Genomic DNA, 18,005 nt, shown 5'->3' with positions numbered 1-18,005 from the left:
GCAGGATTTATCTGTCACACATGTGGGTCTCGGTGATTCACCGCCGGTGGAATTTTCTTTTTGAAAAATGTGATTAGCGTAGTAAACACTCAGTGAAACACCACGTAGGTATTCAGTGGAGTCAGTCAATGTTGTTTCACTCACTCAAGGTAAATGTAGTGCCCTGAAAGTGTTAGTTGAAGTTATTCTAACTCACATTTTCTAGTTTTTCTTTTAAGGCCACACTGTTCTAACTTCTAGTGATGAGCTGAATGAATGAACTTCTTCTTCTTATAGCATATTAGCGTCTTGCTCAAGAGATAAATTGCTCTATAAACGCAGACATGATGGAAGTTTATTGTGCAATTTTACAACAGGTGAAATTAGGTCATGACTGTTTTGATTATACTGAGAACAATAAATGACGTGATGAAGGTTACTATTGGATTCTGTTCAATTTCAAATGGAAGAAATAAACCAAAACACACTTTAAAGAACCGGCCACATAGGTTGTATTAAAGTGAATGAGCAGGTTTAAACATCTACTTAAACACTTCATATATAATTAAACAGCTAAACTCACATTACTACTCCTTTCAATTTCAGTCATCATCTTCCAATCATTTCAATCGACCTCCTCACTCCTCCTGATGTTTAAATTGAGTTTTGGAAGCTAATACGACCAGACCCCTGTTCTTTAACACTCAATCTCAGTAGTGTCGGTGCAACAGTGCAGCAGCAGCAGCAGTAGCAGTGTAATCTGACCGCTTTCACTTCCACTTAAGCTGCTTCCTTCATACATCAAGCAACCGCAGCATTAAAGACCGCCTGCTCAGTGTTGTGTAAGTCCCTGTTTGTGCATCTAAAACAGCTCTGAACTGTTCGTGGAATCAGGAAGCGTGCTGTCGATTGAGATCTAGGGGGGGTTTTGGAGGCCGGGTCAACACCTTGTGCTCTTGGTCGAGTTCCTCAAGCTGTTCCTGAGGAGTTTATATTGTCCTGCTGGGGGAGGATGATGCCATTCGGGGGGGTGTTTGGTCTGAAACATTTTTAGGGAGCTGTTGTGGTGTCAATGTAACATCAGCAGAAAGGCCAAGGTTTCCCAGCAGAACATTGCACTGTAACAAAAATATCTCAAGTATTCACGTCATCGACAGTGGTTTTAATGTTGTAGCTGTATGATATGGAGAATAAAAGAACTTTATGCCAGCTTGATTAGCGCTAAATAATATTTAATCACCATTACGCCAACAAATGCTACCAACACGTGTCAGATTTCTCTTGGTGCAAATAATTTAGATGGTAAATGGTCTGCACTTATATAGCGCTTTTATCCAAAGCGCTTTACAATGTGTTTCTCATTCATCCATCCACACACACATTCATACACCAATGGTGACAGAGCTGCCATGCAAGGTGCTGCCTGCCATTAGGAGCAACTTCGGGTTCAGCATCTTGCCCAAGGACACTTTACTGTCGAGGGGCGGGTGATTGAACCTCCAACCTTGTGACTGGAGGACAACCTGCTCTATTACCTGAGCCACAGCCGCCATGATTTGAATATTTCGAAGGAATATCAGGATATTTTCCACACTAGTTAGTTACTAATAGCCCAGATTGTCAGAAAACAGTTTAATGAAATTTATTGTTATAGTGACCCCAAGTGGACATTTTGGGTTACTGCAAGTAAGAGCTACTTTTCTTTTTTTCTCTCTTTTTTTTTTTTTTTCAATTAAAGTTTACCAACGATATACAGGGAAATATTAAATTAAACGAAGCTTAAACTTGTACATAAATGTATTGATCTAAACACATACATGCATGGAATAACTTCAATAACATGAATCATGCAGTTAGATTTTAGGCCTTGTTTGCGTGATTCTGCTGCGGAAACACGTGAAACTCGAGATGTCATCCAATCCTATAGCCTTCCACTTTTATCACTCCCAAACTGGAGGGAATCATCTTACAAAGAGTCTTGGCAGCTTCTTTTTCCAGCTTGGGTGTCGTTATACGGCAGAGGAGCAGACAGCCTCTGGACTTTAGTGGCACCCATTCACCAAAAGACAAAGGGAACAGTGAGGGCAGCCATCCTAAGAACAGTGAGCCCCCGAGGGCAGCGAGGGAGCGCAGAGTTTCAGCCGAACATGCCCTGTTTGTTCATGATTTAAATGCAGATTCAGTGTTTTTGAAGAGGCGTTGTGGTGAGTAGCAGTTTCTCTATTTAAGGCCATGCTCCCAGTTCAGCGCCGATATCTTTAAAAGGCCAAGAATTTAAATCATATGTTATTGAGACTCCAGGAAAAAAAAAAAAAAAAAACGGGTTTCATGGGCTGCCAAGCATCCAGAAATGTTTGTGGCGATCGCTCTGTCTTATATGTGGCTTCAGAGAAGGGGTTGTTTTCTCAGGACCTTTACCAGAAGGCTGGGCTTTGGTGGGACAAGTGGGCTGGCTGCTCTGCCTACAGGATGACAAGGAAGGAAAAAAAAAAATGGAAAAGAAGGAGGGCAGAGTCAGGGGGTTTGGGGAGGCCTTTCTGAGCCCCTCTTCTCTTTCAATTTATAGGTCGTCCACACACACACCCACATCCACACACACACATAGACAAAGTCAGGATGTGACATCATCCACAGGAAGAGAAGCCAAACAGTTTTTTCTCTCTCTCTTTTTTTTTTTTTTTTTGTGTTGTCTCTGTGCTGCTGAGTGAAGCTGGAGCCTCTCGGACTGTTTGTGAACAACAGAGGAGAGAGAAGATTGAGAGGAGCTGGAGGGGGCGGCTGGAGGCTGACCTCCACCAGGAGTTTAAAGTCAAGCGATCCGGACGCCTGAATCCTCCCTGAACTCCCCACAACTTTCCACCACATTCCAGACACTCCGCTGCAGGATCCCAGCCAGGTACAGTGCAGCAGCAAGCTTTTTTCCATTCTGTAATCCCTTACTTTTTTTTTTAATCTCCCTCCTTTGTTTCTGTAACAAGCAACTCTTTCCTTTCTCCTTTTTCTGTGTCAGGACTTTTGTTACTTTGCAGTGTCAGAAAAAAAAAAATCCATAATAAGCAGGAAAGTATGCGTGGAGGGTCTCCCAGCCTCAGTACGTGATCAGACACGCTTCAGTGTGAGGCTGTTGAGGCTTGCAGAGAGGCACAAAGTGATCAACAAAGTCATTGCTTCCCACATGCTGTCACCTTTTGTTTATTGCAGTCTTCAAGGCTCTCCGTGTTTTATGTTTGACTGGAACAGTTTCTTCCTGAGCCGAGGAGAGAGCGAATGAAACTCTGCCTGAGCCTCCCTCACAAGCTCCTTTTGTTATGGACCCATTTATAGCTATCTCATGACCACGTATTCATGCTCCCCCAGTGGTGAGTTTTCAGCTGGAATCAGGCCGATTGTAAAAGCCAGTGGAAATAAAAAAAAAAGAAGCATATAATCACCGCTGTTTCCCTTTTCAATCATCACCGTTTCCCCCGAATTAACGCCAGACGTAATCGAGTCGACCAGAAACTCCACAGACACGCGAGAAGTCTGTGGAGTTTCAGTTCTGACATTTCACAACAAACCGTATCAGCGCTTTAGTGTAAAGTGTAATGAAGGAAAACACACAAACTTCTAATTCTAATTTGAGTCGAGAGAAGCGACCACAGGAAATGGTGTGACCAGTTCAACATGGGACTCCTCCTAACAAATGCGGACATAGTATCATGTTGCAACCGCAGTCGCTTGAATGTGACTTCAGTGTCAGATCTGCAGAGGCAACACATGCAACGATCAGGACTCGGGGAGTTTTTATTTGGTCGCATGCTCGTACGGTATGTGCAGGGAAATAGCAAAGTGACTGTTCCTTAAGGCGTTAAGACATCATAAAAGAACTTTCTCTAAAAACAATTGAAATTAGAAAGAAAGGAGGGAAAGATTTTGATGCTAAATCTGCAAAGTTCTGAATAGAAATTCATAATTTGATGGAGTGATGTCGCTGTAACAGAAAGAAACACAGCTAGAGACTTTTCCTTATAAATTCTCGTAGATTAATCGTAGTAATCCAGTTGCTACGATTAATCTACCATGACCTCGATGACTGAGAATCTTCACAGTCCTTTTTCGTATAAACTTCTTCTTATTGTCCTATAATAATCCATCTATCCATTATCTATACACCACTTCATCCTCTCCCGACCGACTTAGGACGAAGGCAGGGGACACCCTGGACAGGTCACCAGTCTATCACAGGGCCACACTTAGAGACAGACAACCACACTCACATTCACACCTACGGACAATTTAGAATCACCAATTAACCTCAACATGTTTTTGGACTGTGTGGGAGGAAGCCGGAGAACCCGGAGAGAACCCACACTGCACGGGGAGAACATGCAAACTCCACGCAGAAAGATTCTGGTGCCCCCACCGGGACGCGAACCGGCAACTTTCTAGCTGCAAGGCAACAGTGCTACCAACTGCAGCCCCCTATAATAATCCAATCAGTTAATATTCAAATGCTTTATCATTATTGCTTTACTGCCATAACAAAAGTCACTTTATCATTTAGTGAGGTGATGCTCGTGATAAGCACATACTACCTGCCAGGTGGGTAACAGTTTGGCAAAAAACATCAAATCTATTTCTAATATCCACTACAAGAAGGAGGAATTTAGTGTCTTTACTCCAAATTCAAAGGTTTTCCTGTAACACAGTGCTGCTTCTGACTAATCAGCCCGTTTCACTGAGGACCTCTCACGCTGCTCTTTAGAGCCGTTCAGTGTTTAGTGAGTCACAGCGTGCCATTCATCTTCCCAATTAAGCCTCGCTCTGCTGGCCTGACTTTTTCTACAGCTGAGTGAAACTGTTGCTATTTTTATTGATGAACAGCTTGTGATAAGGTCATTTTGGTCCCACAGAGCAGTTTGAGGCAATAAAGCCACGTACCGCTTCACTCTCTGTTGGAGGGGATGCTGGTTTCTATTCATTGGTGCTCACAGAGATGCCTTTAAATCACATTACACAGCAACGATAATGTGCAGTTTATGCTATATTGTAAATACTACAGAAGTTGTAGTATAGGGCTGGTTTTTAAAGGTTTTATGGCAGATTCTTGGGTGTTTTTTTTGTAGTTTTACTTTTGATGTTGTGGTCATCCATTGATCAACTAAAGCAGTAGATTGACAGGAAAGGAAAAACCCTGATTTCTGTTTTTTTCTTTTTTTTCTTTACAGAGACGTCCCCCAACTGAAACCAAGACCTCTGCAGTCTTTCCGTGGCAGACGCTGACCCCCTGTGATCTGACTCCAGCCCCCCCTTCTCTTTCCAGAAGGTCTTATCAAACTTTTATTCTGGCGAGCTTGTCCTCCCCTTATCTGAAGGGAAACGGCTGAGCTGATGGCGCTGTGTCTCGGACAAGTGTTCAGCAAAGACAAAACCTTCAGGCCCAGGAAGCGTTTTGAGCCGGGCACGCAGCGCTTTGAACTCTACAAGAAGGCCCAGGCCTCGCTCAAGTCCGGCCTGGACCTGAGGAAAGTGGTGCAGCTGCCGGAGGGAGAGAACCTCAACGACTGGATTGCGGTTCACGTGGTGGATTTCTTTAACAGGATCAACCTGATCTACGGCACCGTGAGCGAGTACTGCACCGAGCGCACGTGTCCCATCATGTCGGGGGGACTGAGGTACGAGTACAGGTGGCAGGACGGGGACGACTACAAGAAGCCCACCAAGCTGCCGGCTCTGAAGTACATGAACCTGATGATGGACTGGATCGAGTCGCTCATCAATAACGAGGACATCTTCCCCACCAGAGTAGGTGTGTGTGAGGAGTCTAGAAGATGAAGCCGTCACACTGTTATCATAACCTGCCTGCGATGATGTTGAGCTGCCAACCTGGAGAGCAGCGCTGTTCTCCTTCATTAAGCTCTCAGATGAGACAATTAAATTCAGTCAGAGGTTAATTAGACAGTAGGGTTGACATTTAAAGGAGATTGAGTAGGTGACAGTGGCGTTATTTTAACCCGACGCCAGACCTGATGGTCCTCGTTTATTAGAGGTGAGAGTTTCATGCATAATGGAGGAGAGAGCTCAGCGTTTGATCCCATCCACAGACACCTTTCTCATGAATTTTTTAAGGAAGCTCTGGTTTCGCTTCATCGTGTAGAGACACGCAGGCCAGGTGAGACGAAATCTCAGAGTTTCCCACAGGTTTCACTCAGTTTTGTCTGTTAGTCACTGGCACTTCGTCAGTTGTGTTTCTCTCCCTTTGACAAGTGTGCTCGCGATCCTCCGTCGCCCCGAGGAAGAACAAGACCTGCAGCAGTGAATCCTAGAACAATGATTCTTAACCTTCATAGAGTGGTGCACATCATTTTTATTTTGCTGAATAAGTTGAGCTGCTCCACAGATGTTTCCACATATTCCCCTGATAGCTGTAGAAGCAACGGCTGTATTCCTAGGCTCTAAGAAATGAAGAGTTCATTTGCAAAAAAACTCCATCTACACAAACCTTCAGAAAACCTACTTTTCCATCGTCTACCTGAGACAATATCAATCAAACCTAAGTTGTCTCTATTGTTGTCATTTCTACTGAGTCAAATCCACTCAACTTCAGTTTGATTGATATTATCTCAAGCAAACAACAAAGAAAATATGTTTTCTGAAAATCTAAAACAATGGACTTATCTGTTTTTGCAAATGAACTCTTCAAATATATCAACGGAATAAAAGGAAAAGCACTGGCCGCTCATTAATAAGACTTTATTCTGGAATATTAGAAAAAAAAAAGAGGTAATTTCCTGTTTTAAAAATGAAACACTTTCAGTATCTTAATTATAAGTGTTTTGTGAGGTGAAAAAAATAGGGATAAAAGGAAAAGAAATAAGAAACAGGACATGTTTGGCATTTTAACCACAAGTCTGTAGTAAAAAAGAATAGTGAAAAAAAAGAAGCAGAAAAAAAGAATATTTTAACAAATTGAGAGCCATTACTCTGCTGCACCTTTAGTTAGAAATATTAACAACAGAGTATTTCTACTCGAGACATATAGACACATTCATTCCCTGAGGCCTTTTGCAACTTGGACATCAAGTTTTGTAAACCTTATTTTTTTATTTATTGTCCACTTTTATCAAGCCAGAACCTGAGCTTGGAATCACTTCCTCTTGCTCAAGTACTGATAGTGTTGATGACAAGTGGTGATACATATTTAATCTTAAGCCTGATAGATTATTCTTTTATACCATGTTGTTGTTGTTGTAGTTCTTCTGGTACAACTCTCATCATGTCTTTCCCCTCCTCTTCACTCTAGGTGTACCTTTCCCCAAGAACTTCCAGCAGGTGTGCAAGAAGATCCTGAGCCGCCTCTTCAGGGTGTTTGTGCACGTTTACATCCATCACTTCGACAGCATCTGCAGCATGGGCGCCGAGGCCCACATCAATACCTGCTACAAGCACTACTACTACTTCATCTCAGAGTTCAACCTCATCGATCACTCTGAACTGGAGCCCCTGGTGAGGCATCACGAGACCGCAGATGTGTGAGGGTGAAGCGAGGGAGCATGAAAACACACAGAATCAGATGGTTGTTGTCGGTATCACTCTCATAACTGTCGGTCAAACAGAGAAAATCCTCCCTAACCTTGTTGTGTGCATGCTTGGGTGGGTTAAGCGTCATCTTCAAGTCGATGTGTTTTTCCCTACCCCGAGAAAATTAATGCAATTTTCAGCACAGACTACACAATCGCTCAGCCTCGCTCTGGGGACGTGAACTGTGTTCCTCCTGAGATAATCATTTTCCATGTGACTCTGTGGATGGAATTAGTGTTCACTTGTTCCCCTCGATTTTCCACGATGAAAGAAACTCGTTAATGGCTTTGGGGAAAATGGTTTTGGTTTCAAGCAGCAAACCTTATAAGAGAATTTGCTGACTTTGTGCAGTCGTGTAATGAGTAAGAGTTCGTGTAGCTGTTACTGTTTTCCAACAAAGGGGCGTCTATCACGTGGGAGCAGATGGAAAATGGTGCTCCTAGTGTCAATAAAAGACCTCGGTTATCATCATTATGAAGGCTGGGTTGTGTAATTCCTCCTGCAAAATGAAATAGGGATGAGGCATTTATGTCAGCGCACCGCAGAAACAGATACATCTTCCAAACAGACCCTGTTTTATTGTCCCACCTCCAGTTCCCAAGACAGTTCCTTTTGTTGTTGTTCTTAGAGGAGCAGCAGCTTTCTGTCTCGTGCTTAGAAGCATGATTGGACTTCATAACACATGTTCATTTCCTCATATGGTGTAGATTTGATGAGTTAACTTGTCTTTTGTTTTCTTTTTCCTGCAGAAAGAGATGACAGAGAAGATATGCCATTAAACAAAAACCACATGGACAAAGGAGTTTACATTCTGACGTTATCTGAGCCCCACGAGAAAACAGAAAAATGAACAATTTTATATACATTTGTATGAGCGGTTTTCTGAGTCCAGTAACTCAAAACAGTTCTTCCGATGACGGAGCTGCACCTTCACAGAAGTTTTACAGCCATGGTGGTGCTGTGATGTCATTTTATAGTTCTATTTGTTGTTTTAAAGAAAGACAAACTACATCATCCTTTTTCTTTTTCTTCGTGCATGTGTATTTGTGTGATCTCAGTGTTTTGATACGCAGTGCTGATTGTGTTTGACTGTGAGTTTGTGTTTTATATGTTTTTTCTAGTTTTTTCTAAGGGCATAAAAATTCAAATTATGGACATTAGGTCATGTCTGTTTTCATTTTCTGTGTAAACACTGCACAAGATGTGAAAAGAAGTGGACAAAAAACTGACAAGCAGGCTGAAGAAAGTACAGAAAACTACAATAATAATGATGACATACTGCAGATGTGTGGCGTGAGCTGTAACTAATGTCAGTGCTGACCTGTCGGACCTCTCTAATGAATGTGTGTGTAAATAAAGGCGATGATCAAGCATAAAAAAAATTCCCCTCTACGTGGATTGAGGCGTGGCAGCGAGTCGAGCCAAGTGACGTGTCATTGTTTGCATCAGTCTCGACCAATGGGAGGAGGAGGAACGCAGAAAGGGGCGGAGCAAATGTCTGTTTATGTCTTTTCCCGCCCGCGACGTCACCGGCTGTCTGACTGGTCTCGGCTAGCAATGGGAGCTTACATCAGCTGTCGGGGGCTTTGACAGAAGGGATTTGGCTGGTCTGGAGTTCAGGTTTGATAAATCTTTTTTTTCATTTATATTTTTATTTTGCCACCACTTGACAGGGTCTCTACATACAAACGAGCAAATGGACGTTATCCGGTAGAACAAGCTAGCTACGGGTCGTTGCTAGCTGACTGGCTAGCTAGCTAGCTGAGGCTAACGACAATAACAAAGGTCGGTTTATACAAGGGAGCAGTGAAAGCTAACTGTAGCCCTTTTTTCCCATGCTCTGCTAATCTTTTATACATTATTTTTATATTGTTTGAAACAATATTACTCATGTTAAGTAACTGCCTGGCTATTGGGGTTGCTAACGTTTGGTTAGTGGCATAACGCCAGATATTCTAGCTACATGCTAACGTATTTACCATATTTCTGATGCCTTTTCTAGCAGTGTCATACCCAACACTAACACTGACTAATTTACAACAAACTGTACTGTGCTTGAACCTTCTGCGGACATTCAGTCGCTCACTAACCGCATCCAAACAAAATGAGAGTGAAAGAAAGAGGAAGCCTCTTATAGAAACTGTTCTGGCTGATTTATAGACCCCATTGCTCAAATTCCTTCAGTCACCGCCGCTTTGAGCTGCCTTGTTATTATGTGTATTTACGTCTCTGCAGTATGCTGCTGACTAACTGAGTGTATTTGTGATTTGCTCTCAGTTGGCAGATATGGTGAGGCACAGCATGATGACGGAGCTGCAAGCCTTCCAGCACTCTCTCCAGGTACGATCTGCTCTGTTTTCACTGCTGATTTCAAAACCTTCGACTTCCTCAAGAAGGTCAGATCAGATCAGGCTGCCAGAAAGTAGCCACCCCCCTGTCAAGGTTATTTACACGGAAACATGGAAGTTTCATCACCCTCCATGAGTCATGCTGGTTGTGTAAATGCTTCTGGTAATGTCCAGGGTGAGATAAGGCCTGTCGCTTTGTTTCCTGTATTCTCATCAGGCCACCGGTTTGGCAGGATGCCACAGGGGAAGATGATCACTGAAGTTGTTGAAGTAGCAATACAACCATGTAATTACAGAGGATCATTTTTTCCCGTAGCAACTTCGTTGTTGTTGCTTGTGTTTTTGTTTTTCTTTTACGGCAACCTGCCTCATCTATGTAATTTTTCATTTTACAGAAGTTGACGTTATTTTCCAGTAGTTAACAATCTGACATATGAGAGATATTTGCACTGTTTCTAGTGTTTTCTCTGTTCTCTACAAGCACCTGATTTCTGTGGCTACTCTCGCTCTTTCCCTCCCGTGCGGCCTCCTTCTCTCTGTTACAGGGTAACTCCCTGGCTGTGGGCCAAGTAGGGCAAAAGTGTGGGGGAATTCAGGAGAATGGGATCAGCTCAGAGGAAAGACAGCACCTTTCTCAAGGCCCAGCAGGTACAACAGCTCTCATATTCCTCCTCTTGTGCTACGTCATGTGTACAGTTTTAAACTAATTTCTCTTCTGTGGTGCTTCAGAGATCCCGAAAAGCGAGCCAGTGAACATCCCCGATGCAGCTAAAAGAAAGAAGAAGAAAAGAACTAGAGCGACAGACAGCTCCACCGGCACTTTTGATGGTAATAAACTGGAAATTATTGTGAGACACACACACATGCAGCATTTACAAAAGCAGTTAAATGTTTTTTTTAGTCTCTTCTTGACAAACACCTACTGCAGACTAACATGTTGCATTTCCTTCAGATCTCTACAAACTGACAGATGAGGTGCTTGGTCAGGGGGCATATGCTAAAGTACAAGGATGTGTAAGCCTGCAGAATGGACAGGAGTTTGCTGTGAAGGTGAGTCAGCTAGATTTTAAAACCTAGTTTTAACAGGGCTGAACATGCATGCTCTTATGCAGCAACACTTTGTTAACAATTGTTGTATTAAAAATGAAGAGAAGGATTTAAAAAAAAAAACTTTTGTTCTGGCAACTAATCATTGCTTCTGTGGTTTGTCTTACGAAGATTATAGAAAAGAGTGCCGGGCATAGCCGCAGCAGAGTCTTTCGGGAAGTGGAGACGCTCTACCAGTGCCAAGGAAACAAGTGAGTGCATTCAATCTGAGCATCTTATTTAACAAACTTAAAACCAGCACAGAATGAAACAGATTCTAATTAGCTCAAAATGTCTTTGTCCAGGAACATTTTGGAATTGATCCAGTTCTTTGAAGACAACTCCTGCTTTTATTTGGTTTTTGAAAAGCTGCGTGGCGGTAAGTACGAATGAATAATACAACAGATAGAACATCTGCGTATGTGGCTTTTTCAGGTGACTCATTCTCAACACAAAAAGATTGCTGCATGAGATTTCTTTTTTTTTTTATCTCTCCCTACAGGCTCCATTCTTACACATATTCAGAACAGAAAGCACTTTGATGAACTCGAGGCCAGTAAGGTAGTCAGGGACATTGCCCAAGCTCTTGACTTCCTGCACACAAAAGGTAAGTCAACATGCAGGCAGTTATTCAGCTAAAGTCCAACAAGCATAACTATGGTTTTTTTCTATTTTTTTTGTCATGGTGACAATGTTTTTTCCTTCAGGCATTGCCCACAGAGACCTTAAGCTGGAGAACATACTCTGTGAATACACTGATCGAGTAAGTGGCCGTTAAAGCTTTTAGAAAGATGTTAGTTTTCTGTGAAGGCATACAATAATAAAACAGTAAAATAATATGCTTTTCCTTTCTGCTCAGGTCTCGCCAGTAAAAATCTGTGACTTTGATCTGGGAAGTGGAGTGAAGCTCAGCAGTGCCTGTACGCCCATAACAACCCCAGAGCTCACCACACCGGTAACCGTCTCATTTTAAACTCATAGCTGAGTACAGACACGTAGCATTACACACAGAACTAATCTAACTGACTCAACTTCTCTGTTTTCAATCTTCCCCCCTCTCTCAGTGCGGCTCTGCAGAATACATGGCACCAGAAGTGGTGGAAGTGTTCACTGATGAGGCTTCCTTCTACGACAAGCGCTGTGACCTGTGGAGCCTCGGGGTCATCCTCTACATCCTGCTGAGCGGCAGCCCCCCATTCACGGGCCACTGTGGCACCGACTGTGGCTGGGACCGAGGAGAAACTTGCAGGACGTGCCAGGTATCCTCCCCCAAACACCCTCTGCCTTCACTTGGTGTCCGTTTCATCTGACTCATGCAGAAGTGTTCACATCTGCAGTTCAGTATCTCTCGTCACCATTCCGTAACAAAGGTGCAATTTACAGCTACAGCTTGGGAATTTTAGAATTAAAGCTTCTCTTACTTCCTGCTTTCAGTGTTAGTATTGCTGCCTCCTTGAGTGGTGCTTAAGATCCAGCCCTTTAATGGCTACACTGTACTGCAAAGAAACAACTGAAACTGTTAGTTTGCAGAAGTTTTGAAATTCCAGTTGCTGTCACATCACCACTGTAATTATTTTCTGGTTTTCATAATCTTCTTTGAGAGGAAGCTGAGTGTCAGTGAGCTATGGGTGTTTTGTTGGACAAATCCAGAGGTTTTAGGGTTTTAGGGTTTTAGGCGTTCATGATTGTAACAGTGGCAGAGAAAGACTGGCAGTGTGGATTGTAGTTAAAATAGAAACGGTAACCAAAGCTTGTTTTTGTTGTAAAATCTAATGTTAAAAAAAGGAATGAAATGAAACGGAGGATCTTGATTAAAAACTTCCCTTTAAGCAGGAAAGTTCCGTATTAGAGCTGAGAAGACAGAAAGCATGAATCAGTTCAATCGAATGAACCAACATAAGTGTGAGCAACGTCGTTATGCAGGACCTGGAGGTGGATTTGGGTCCAAGCATGTTGGACTTATGTGGTATGCATGAGATCTATTTATTAACAAGCTAGTACATGGGCTATAAATACTGTTCTGCCCGCTACACACAGGCTCAGCAGCAGTCGTAGTAGGCCGACATGTGTTTTTTAATGAGTTCTTATCTAATCCAAATGTGTCAGCATGCCATCAGCAGCAGCAGCTTTCATTTTAGATGCCGCTGACCTGCTGGCACTCTTAGCTGTGATTCAAACATTTGTGTGGAGAGTGTCACCTCAGGGTTCAAATCAAACGGCTTCAAGCTGTTGTTTATTCCAGCCTCCATCAAGCTGCTAAACTACAATGCAATACAACAATGTGTAGAGTTTCCTTTCTTTACTGTTTAATGTCTTCTCATTCCTTTGCTTCACTGCTGCTTTATTTAACTAACAAGTCCGATCACACCACTACAAAGCAACACAGTTTTATAAAATCGAGCATTTCGTAAAGCACGGTGAAACAACCGAGGGACTAAAGATTCATAAAATCCACCTGAGGAATAGGAATGTCACTCTTCAGTTACACATCATTTGATCAGAGCTTCAAACCCGCCCAGGAAGAGAAAATCATTACGCTGTCGAGTGTTCTGAAGGTTATACCAAAATAGTAAAAAGGCTGTTCTAGCAGGTTCAGAGCAAATCCTGGGTTCCCTGTAGAGCCGTTTAGATGAGTAGTAATCACAGCAGCTGGTGATAAGTAAGTGTCGAGTAGTAAGAAGGTAGTTTACCCAATATTGCTTTGTAGAATTGCTTTGTAAATGAAAATAAGCACTGCTGCTGTCTCTGAAAGGGATATGTGACCATGAGTTGGATATAAAACACAGAACGCTGTGGTGCAAAGTGTCAAACTGGCAGCATGCATGTAAATAATGTCCTGATAGTGTAAAAGACTTGAGACTGTGGCCTGTACAAGCATTTTTCTAAGTGGTAGTTTAAGGCAGGCCCTGTTTTAATTATGACAACCTAACTTAGCCTTGAGTTTGTTTCATAAGTTGCTTCATATGTTAAAAAGGAAAACTATAATCCACACAGGTGTTCTGCTGCTTGCCACTGAATCAATTACATCACCATTTAAAGTTTGAACGCTAGCAATATTTGGGCACAAGCTCTGGAAAAGATCAGAAATCATGTTTTTAAAGTTTCTTTTGTCGTTTTGTAGTTTTTTTTTTATGTAAAGCTAAACGTGTCCTTATGTTTTTATAATGTTCCTTTCATGCCTGTATGTGTAGCAACAAGTCAAGTTTCCCCTCAAGGATAACGACATTCACTCACTCTCCCTCCGCCTCATTACGGTTATAAAGACCACAGCCTGGAGCTGAGCAGTTTGACAGGACGTTGTGCCGTCGTCTCTCCTCAGAGTCACCTGTTTGAGAGCATCCAGCAGGGCAAGTACGAGTTTCCAGACAAGGACTGGGCGCACATCACAGAGGGAGCCAAGGATCTCATATCCAAGCTGCTGGTTCGGGACTCCACTCTGCGCCTCAGTGCTGCTCAGGTCCTCAAGCACCCCTGGGTGCAGGGGGTGGGTGTCATTAGATCTGTGCACTGGTGTACTTGTTGTTAAGATTTTGTTTCTGACAACGCAGTAATTTATCTGTTATTTTACTTTAAGTAATTGTCTTGTTTTGTTTCTGACAGAATGCACCAGAGAGAGGTCTTCCAACTCCTCATGTTCTACAGAGGTTTGTGTTTCAGCTACAAAAATCCCTTTTATACGTTTAGAAGGGGCTTTGAACACAAATGAAGGGTTTCAAAAAGAAGTTATATTAGAAGAAGAGCCTTTATTATTTGCATTTTTTAAAATGTGCAAGTAGAGCTTCTGTGCACACCTTTTATTTATCAGCAACTGTTTTAATAATACCGTAAATTCCTGAATATAAGCCACACCCACTAAGTTTAAAAAGAAAACTAGTTTTGTACGTATACAGGCCGCACTTGTCTATAAGCTGCAGGTGTCCACGTTGTGACATGAGATATTTACACAGAAAGATGTTTTAAACTTTTAATTAAACACATACCAGTAACAAATACGTACTGTAGATGCTTTTTTCCGAACAGTGCCTGTAACACGGCTGGTTAAGAACATAAAAACTACAGCAGCCTACCAGGAAAAGTCATTGATCGCTATCTTCATCTTCCTCCTGCACTAAAACCACTAAAGTCATCTTCTTTAGTATCGGAGTTGAACAACCTCAGAATTACTTCATCACTTCCTCAGTCTCTCTTTCGTTGTCGCTCTCAGTGTCACTTTGGTCTTGAAGCGAATTCGTAAAAATCCATAAATTAGCCACTTCATTGTTTAAGCCGCAGAGTTCAAAGCGTGTGGAAAAAAATAGCGGCTTATAGTCTGGAATTTACGGTAGCTTTTTCCAAGCAAAAATACGATCAGGTTGTAGTTTGTACAGCTTTTAGTTGTTGTTTTGCTGTCGTTAGATAGCTGAGATGGAATATAGTTGGGTTTCGAACTTTAGTTTGACCCTAGTGAGAATTAAGCAGTGTATAGATAATGGATGGATGGACTTTCGTTTGGACTCTAGCACACTGTAAACAGCATTTTAACACATCTTTTAGGCCAAATGGTTGATAGATTAATGAAGAAAGCAGTTGCCAGTGAGTGCATAAGCAAAAAAAGAGACAGGATTGAGTCAACGTGCCACTGAAATGCATCGACATGTCTGACATATTATTTCGTTCTTGTAGGAACAGCAGCACCAAAGACCTGACCCAGTTTGCAGCAGAAGCCATCGCCTTCAACCGGCAGCTATCGCAGCACGACGAGCAGCAGGAGGACGTCGGGGCCATCGTCTGCTCCATGAGGCTTTCTCCTCCCTCCAACTCCCGGCTGGCTCGGAGGAGAGCTCAGTCCAACGCTCTGCGCACCAGGGACTTTGCGCCGGCTTCAGACGACCTCGCGGCCTGAAGCAGCAGCAGCACAACTTCCCTCGTCGTGTTTTCTGACTGATCTTAACCTCTGCCTGCTCCTCGTGTGTGTGAGTGTGTGTTGTGGTTTCACAGGGAGCCTTGTAGGATCACAGTATCAGGAAGCTCTCTGGTGTTGAAGCTCTTCTCCGCGGCCAGTAATCCTCTCGACGAGACAGAGTTTCAGCACCAGGTGGACAGTTTATCGCCTCTTAATTGAAAACAGAGAAAACTTTTCATTTTAAGCTGCGCAATTTTAACAGACCTAAGAGTTTAGAAATTCACACAGAGTCCTGGTGACCCCAAAGCAACAGAAACGACTCTTAATGCAAGCAGTTTGTATTAACATGCATATCATTAGCAGAACAGCATCTTAGCGGTTGAGGCGGCTTCTGCTGTCCTGATGCAATATCATCTAGTTTCAGTAGATTTTATTGTTCTTATTGTTCAGCTGTGAATTGGAGGATTTAATTTAATAGCTCTTAAGTCAACAGGGAAAGGGATGAGTTTTTTATTTTTTTATTTCTGGCTTTTTTGTGTGAATGTGTCTCGATGTGTGTGTGTGGATGTACTGTATGTGGTTCGAATGATAAAAATGGACTTTTCCCTCCATTCTTACCTGTTAAAGTCATCCTAACTACCTGAGGTGGAACTCACAGAAAGCTGTGGAGTGAGAATGCATCTGGAAAGTTCTGATTATTATTTCTTGGTTTCACTTCAACACAAGCTACCTGCAGCACTGATGTACTTTAAGATACATTTAGTTTACCTCAAAGGGAGAATATTTTCTGTTGATTTTGATTCAACAATATCTCATTTAATTTGACTTCGACAGCAGTATTTAACTTTTTAAAGGTTCTAAAAACCCTCGATGCTCCATCAGTTGGTTATTGCGTTCGTGTTTTGGTATCTCGGAGTGTTTTGAGACTGAATGACTTCAAATGTGAGACCTGTAGGTTGTCTGTACTTGATGAGACTTAAAGGGATTTGTGAATAGTTGTTACACTTGATAGTGAGATAAAAGATTCTCTACTGTGGTCGGAGGGATTTATTTTTATAACAGTATTTGTATATGGTTCAGTTTTTTGTATTGTTTTTGGTTCCGTGAACGTGCCAATGGGACGAACGATGGACTCTCCAAGCTTCTCTTGAGTCCATCAAGGTTCTGATCGTCACTTTTTGATTTTCTTTTTTTTTTATTTTAAAGAAACATTTTTACTTTTTTTCTTAAGTTAGTTTTTTCATTGAGGTCCCAGTTTGTGTCTGAACGGGGTCCACGAAGGCACCTCTTACCCCGTTAACTTTATGTGTCGCCCGCCTTGACGGCACGTCCCCTCGTTTCACACTGTTGCCATGGACACCCCATCCCTATAGCAACTAAGGACCTTCATAGGCTGGCAGGAATCGGCAGAGGTTTGCTCGGAGCGAATACACACATTAGGAAACAACCACTTGCAATGTAACAGCCCTCCCACTCCCATTATGAATCATAAAAGGACTTGTTTGTTTCACCCCATCTACTTGTAATGGCATCAAATGAGATGCAGTAATTGGTGTGCAATTACGGAGTCCCACTGAAATTTATCAAAGCTCTTATGGGGTCCTATGCACAAAGCTCTTATGTGTGTGTTTATGTGTGTGTGGGGGGACGTATTTCCACTGGCATGCTGTGTTCTCAATAAAAAAAAACAGATCTTTAATATCTTCCCTTGGGACAGTTTCATTTGTTGTCTTTTACTCTGAGCTCTCAACCAATGTGCTCCTTTTCCTTCCCACTAAGTTCTTTACATTCAGTCCTTCCACAGCAGCAGCAGTGGCCTCGTTTCTTTGAAAGCAGAGAAGTGTGTCAAGACGGCATCCGGAAGAATGTTTTATAACATCATGAAGAAGAAAAAGACCCAGATGCCTGAACTCCAAACTTGTAGCATAAAGAGTAAAGTGAGATGGAAGGTCGCCCGTCCTGTGGTTTGTGAGCGTCCTCAGTGTGTCAGATGAGTTCAGCTCAGTTACAGACCCGCTTCCATTGGACGGTTTGTTTGCTCTGCAGCACAGCCAGCGGCGGATGTTGAGCAGCACCGCAGCAGCAGCTGCACTTCACTCTGCTGTTCACCTGCTGGAGGACGAGACCATGGACGGGCGAAGCAGAGCAAC

General features: G+C 42.6%; 2 protein-coding genes across 3 annotated transcripts; both read left to right on the top strand.

The window, feature by feature from the left end:
- The first annotated feature begins 2,163 nt into the window (after nucleotides 1-2,163).
- On the top strand, nucleotides 2,164-8,921 carry mob3c (MOB kinase activator 3C). Of its 2 annotated transcripts, XM_008299471.1 has the most exons (5): nucleotides 2,164-2,183; nucleotides 2,690-2,875; nucleotides 5,187-5,767; nucleotides 7,262-7,464; nucleotides 8,289-8,921. In XM_008299471.1, the coding sequence occupies exons 3-5, from the start codon at nucleotides 5,350-5,352 to the stop codon at nucleotides 8,316-8,318; spliced, it is 651 nt and encodes a 216-aa protein (XP_008297693.1). In that variant the 5' UTR covers nucleotides 2,164-2,183; nucleotides 2,690-2,875; nucleotides 5,187-5,349; the 3' UTR covers nucleotides 8,319-8,921. The 2 variants fall into 2 exon arrangements, with proteins under 2 accessions (XP_008297693.1, XP_008297692.1); XM_008299470.1 differs by lacking the exon at nucleotides 2,164-2,183 and having other exon boundaries at nucleotides 2,574-2,875.
- Nucleotides 8,922-9,076: 155 nt separating this feature from the next.
- mknk1 (MAPK interacting serine/threonine kinase 1) lies at nucleotides 9,077-17,558 on the top strand. Its single transcript, XM_008299469.1, has 14 exons — nucleotides 9,077-9,159; nucleotides 9,817-9,879; nucleotides 10,433-10,535; nucleotides 10,617-10,715; nucleotides 10,840-10,937; nucleotides 11,106-11,185; nucleotides 11,279-11,352; nucleotides 11,476-11,580; nucleotides 11,681-11,736; nucleotides 11,833-11,928; nucleotides 12,038-12,232; nucleotides 14,293-14,457; nucleotides 14,574-14,617; nucleotides 15,636-17,558. The coding sequence occupies exons 2-14, from the start codon at nucleotides 9,826-9,828 to the stop codon at nucleotides 15,853-15,855; spliced, it is 1,389 nt and encodes a 462-aa protein (XP_008297691.1). The 5' UTR covers nucleotides 9,077-9,159; nucleotides 9,817-9,825; the 3' UTR covers nucleotides 15,856-17,558.
- The last annotated feature ends 447 nt before the right edge of the window (nucleotides 17,559-18,005 follow it).

The sequence above is a fragment of the Stegastes partitus genome, unplaced genomic scaffold (genome assembly GCF_000690725.1).
Source record: "Stegastes partitus isolate 25-593 unplaced genomic scaffold, Stegastes_partitus-1.0.2 Scaffold1421, whole genome shotgun sequence".
Taxonomy (NCBI): Eukaryota; Metazoa; Chordata; class Actinopteri; family Pomacentridae; genus Stegastes; species Stegastes partitus.
The sequence above is the reverse complement of the archived record's forward strand: the minus strand, read 5'-3'. Positions and strand labels throughout refer to the sequence as shown.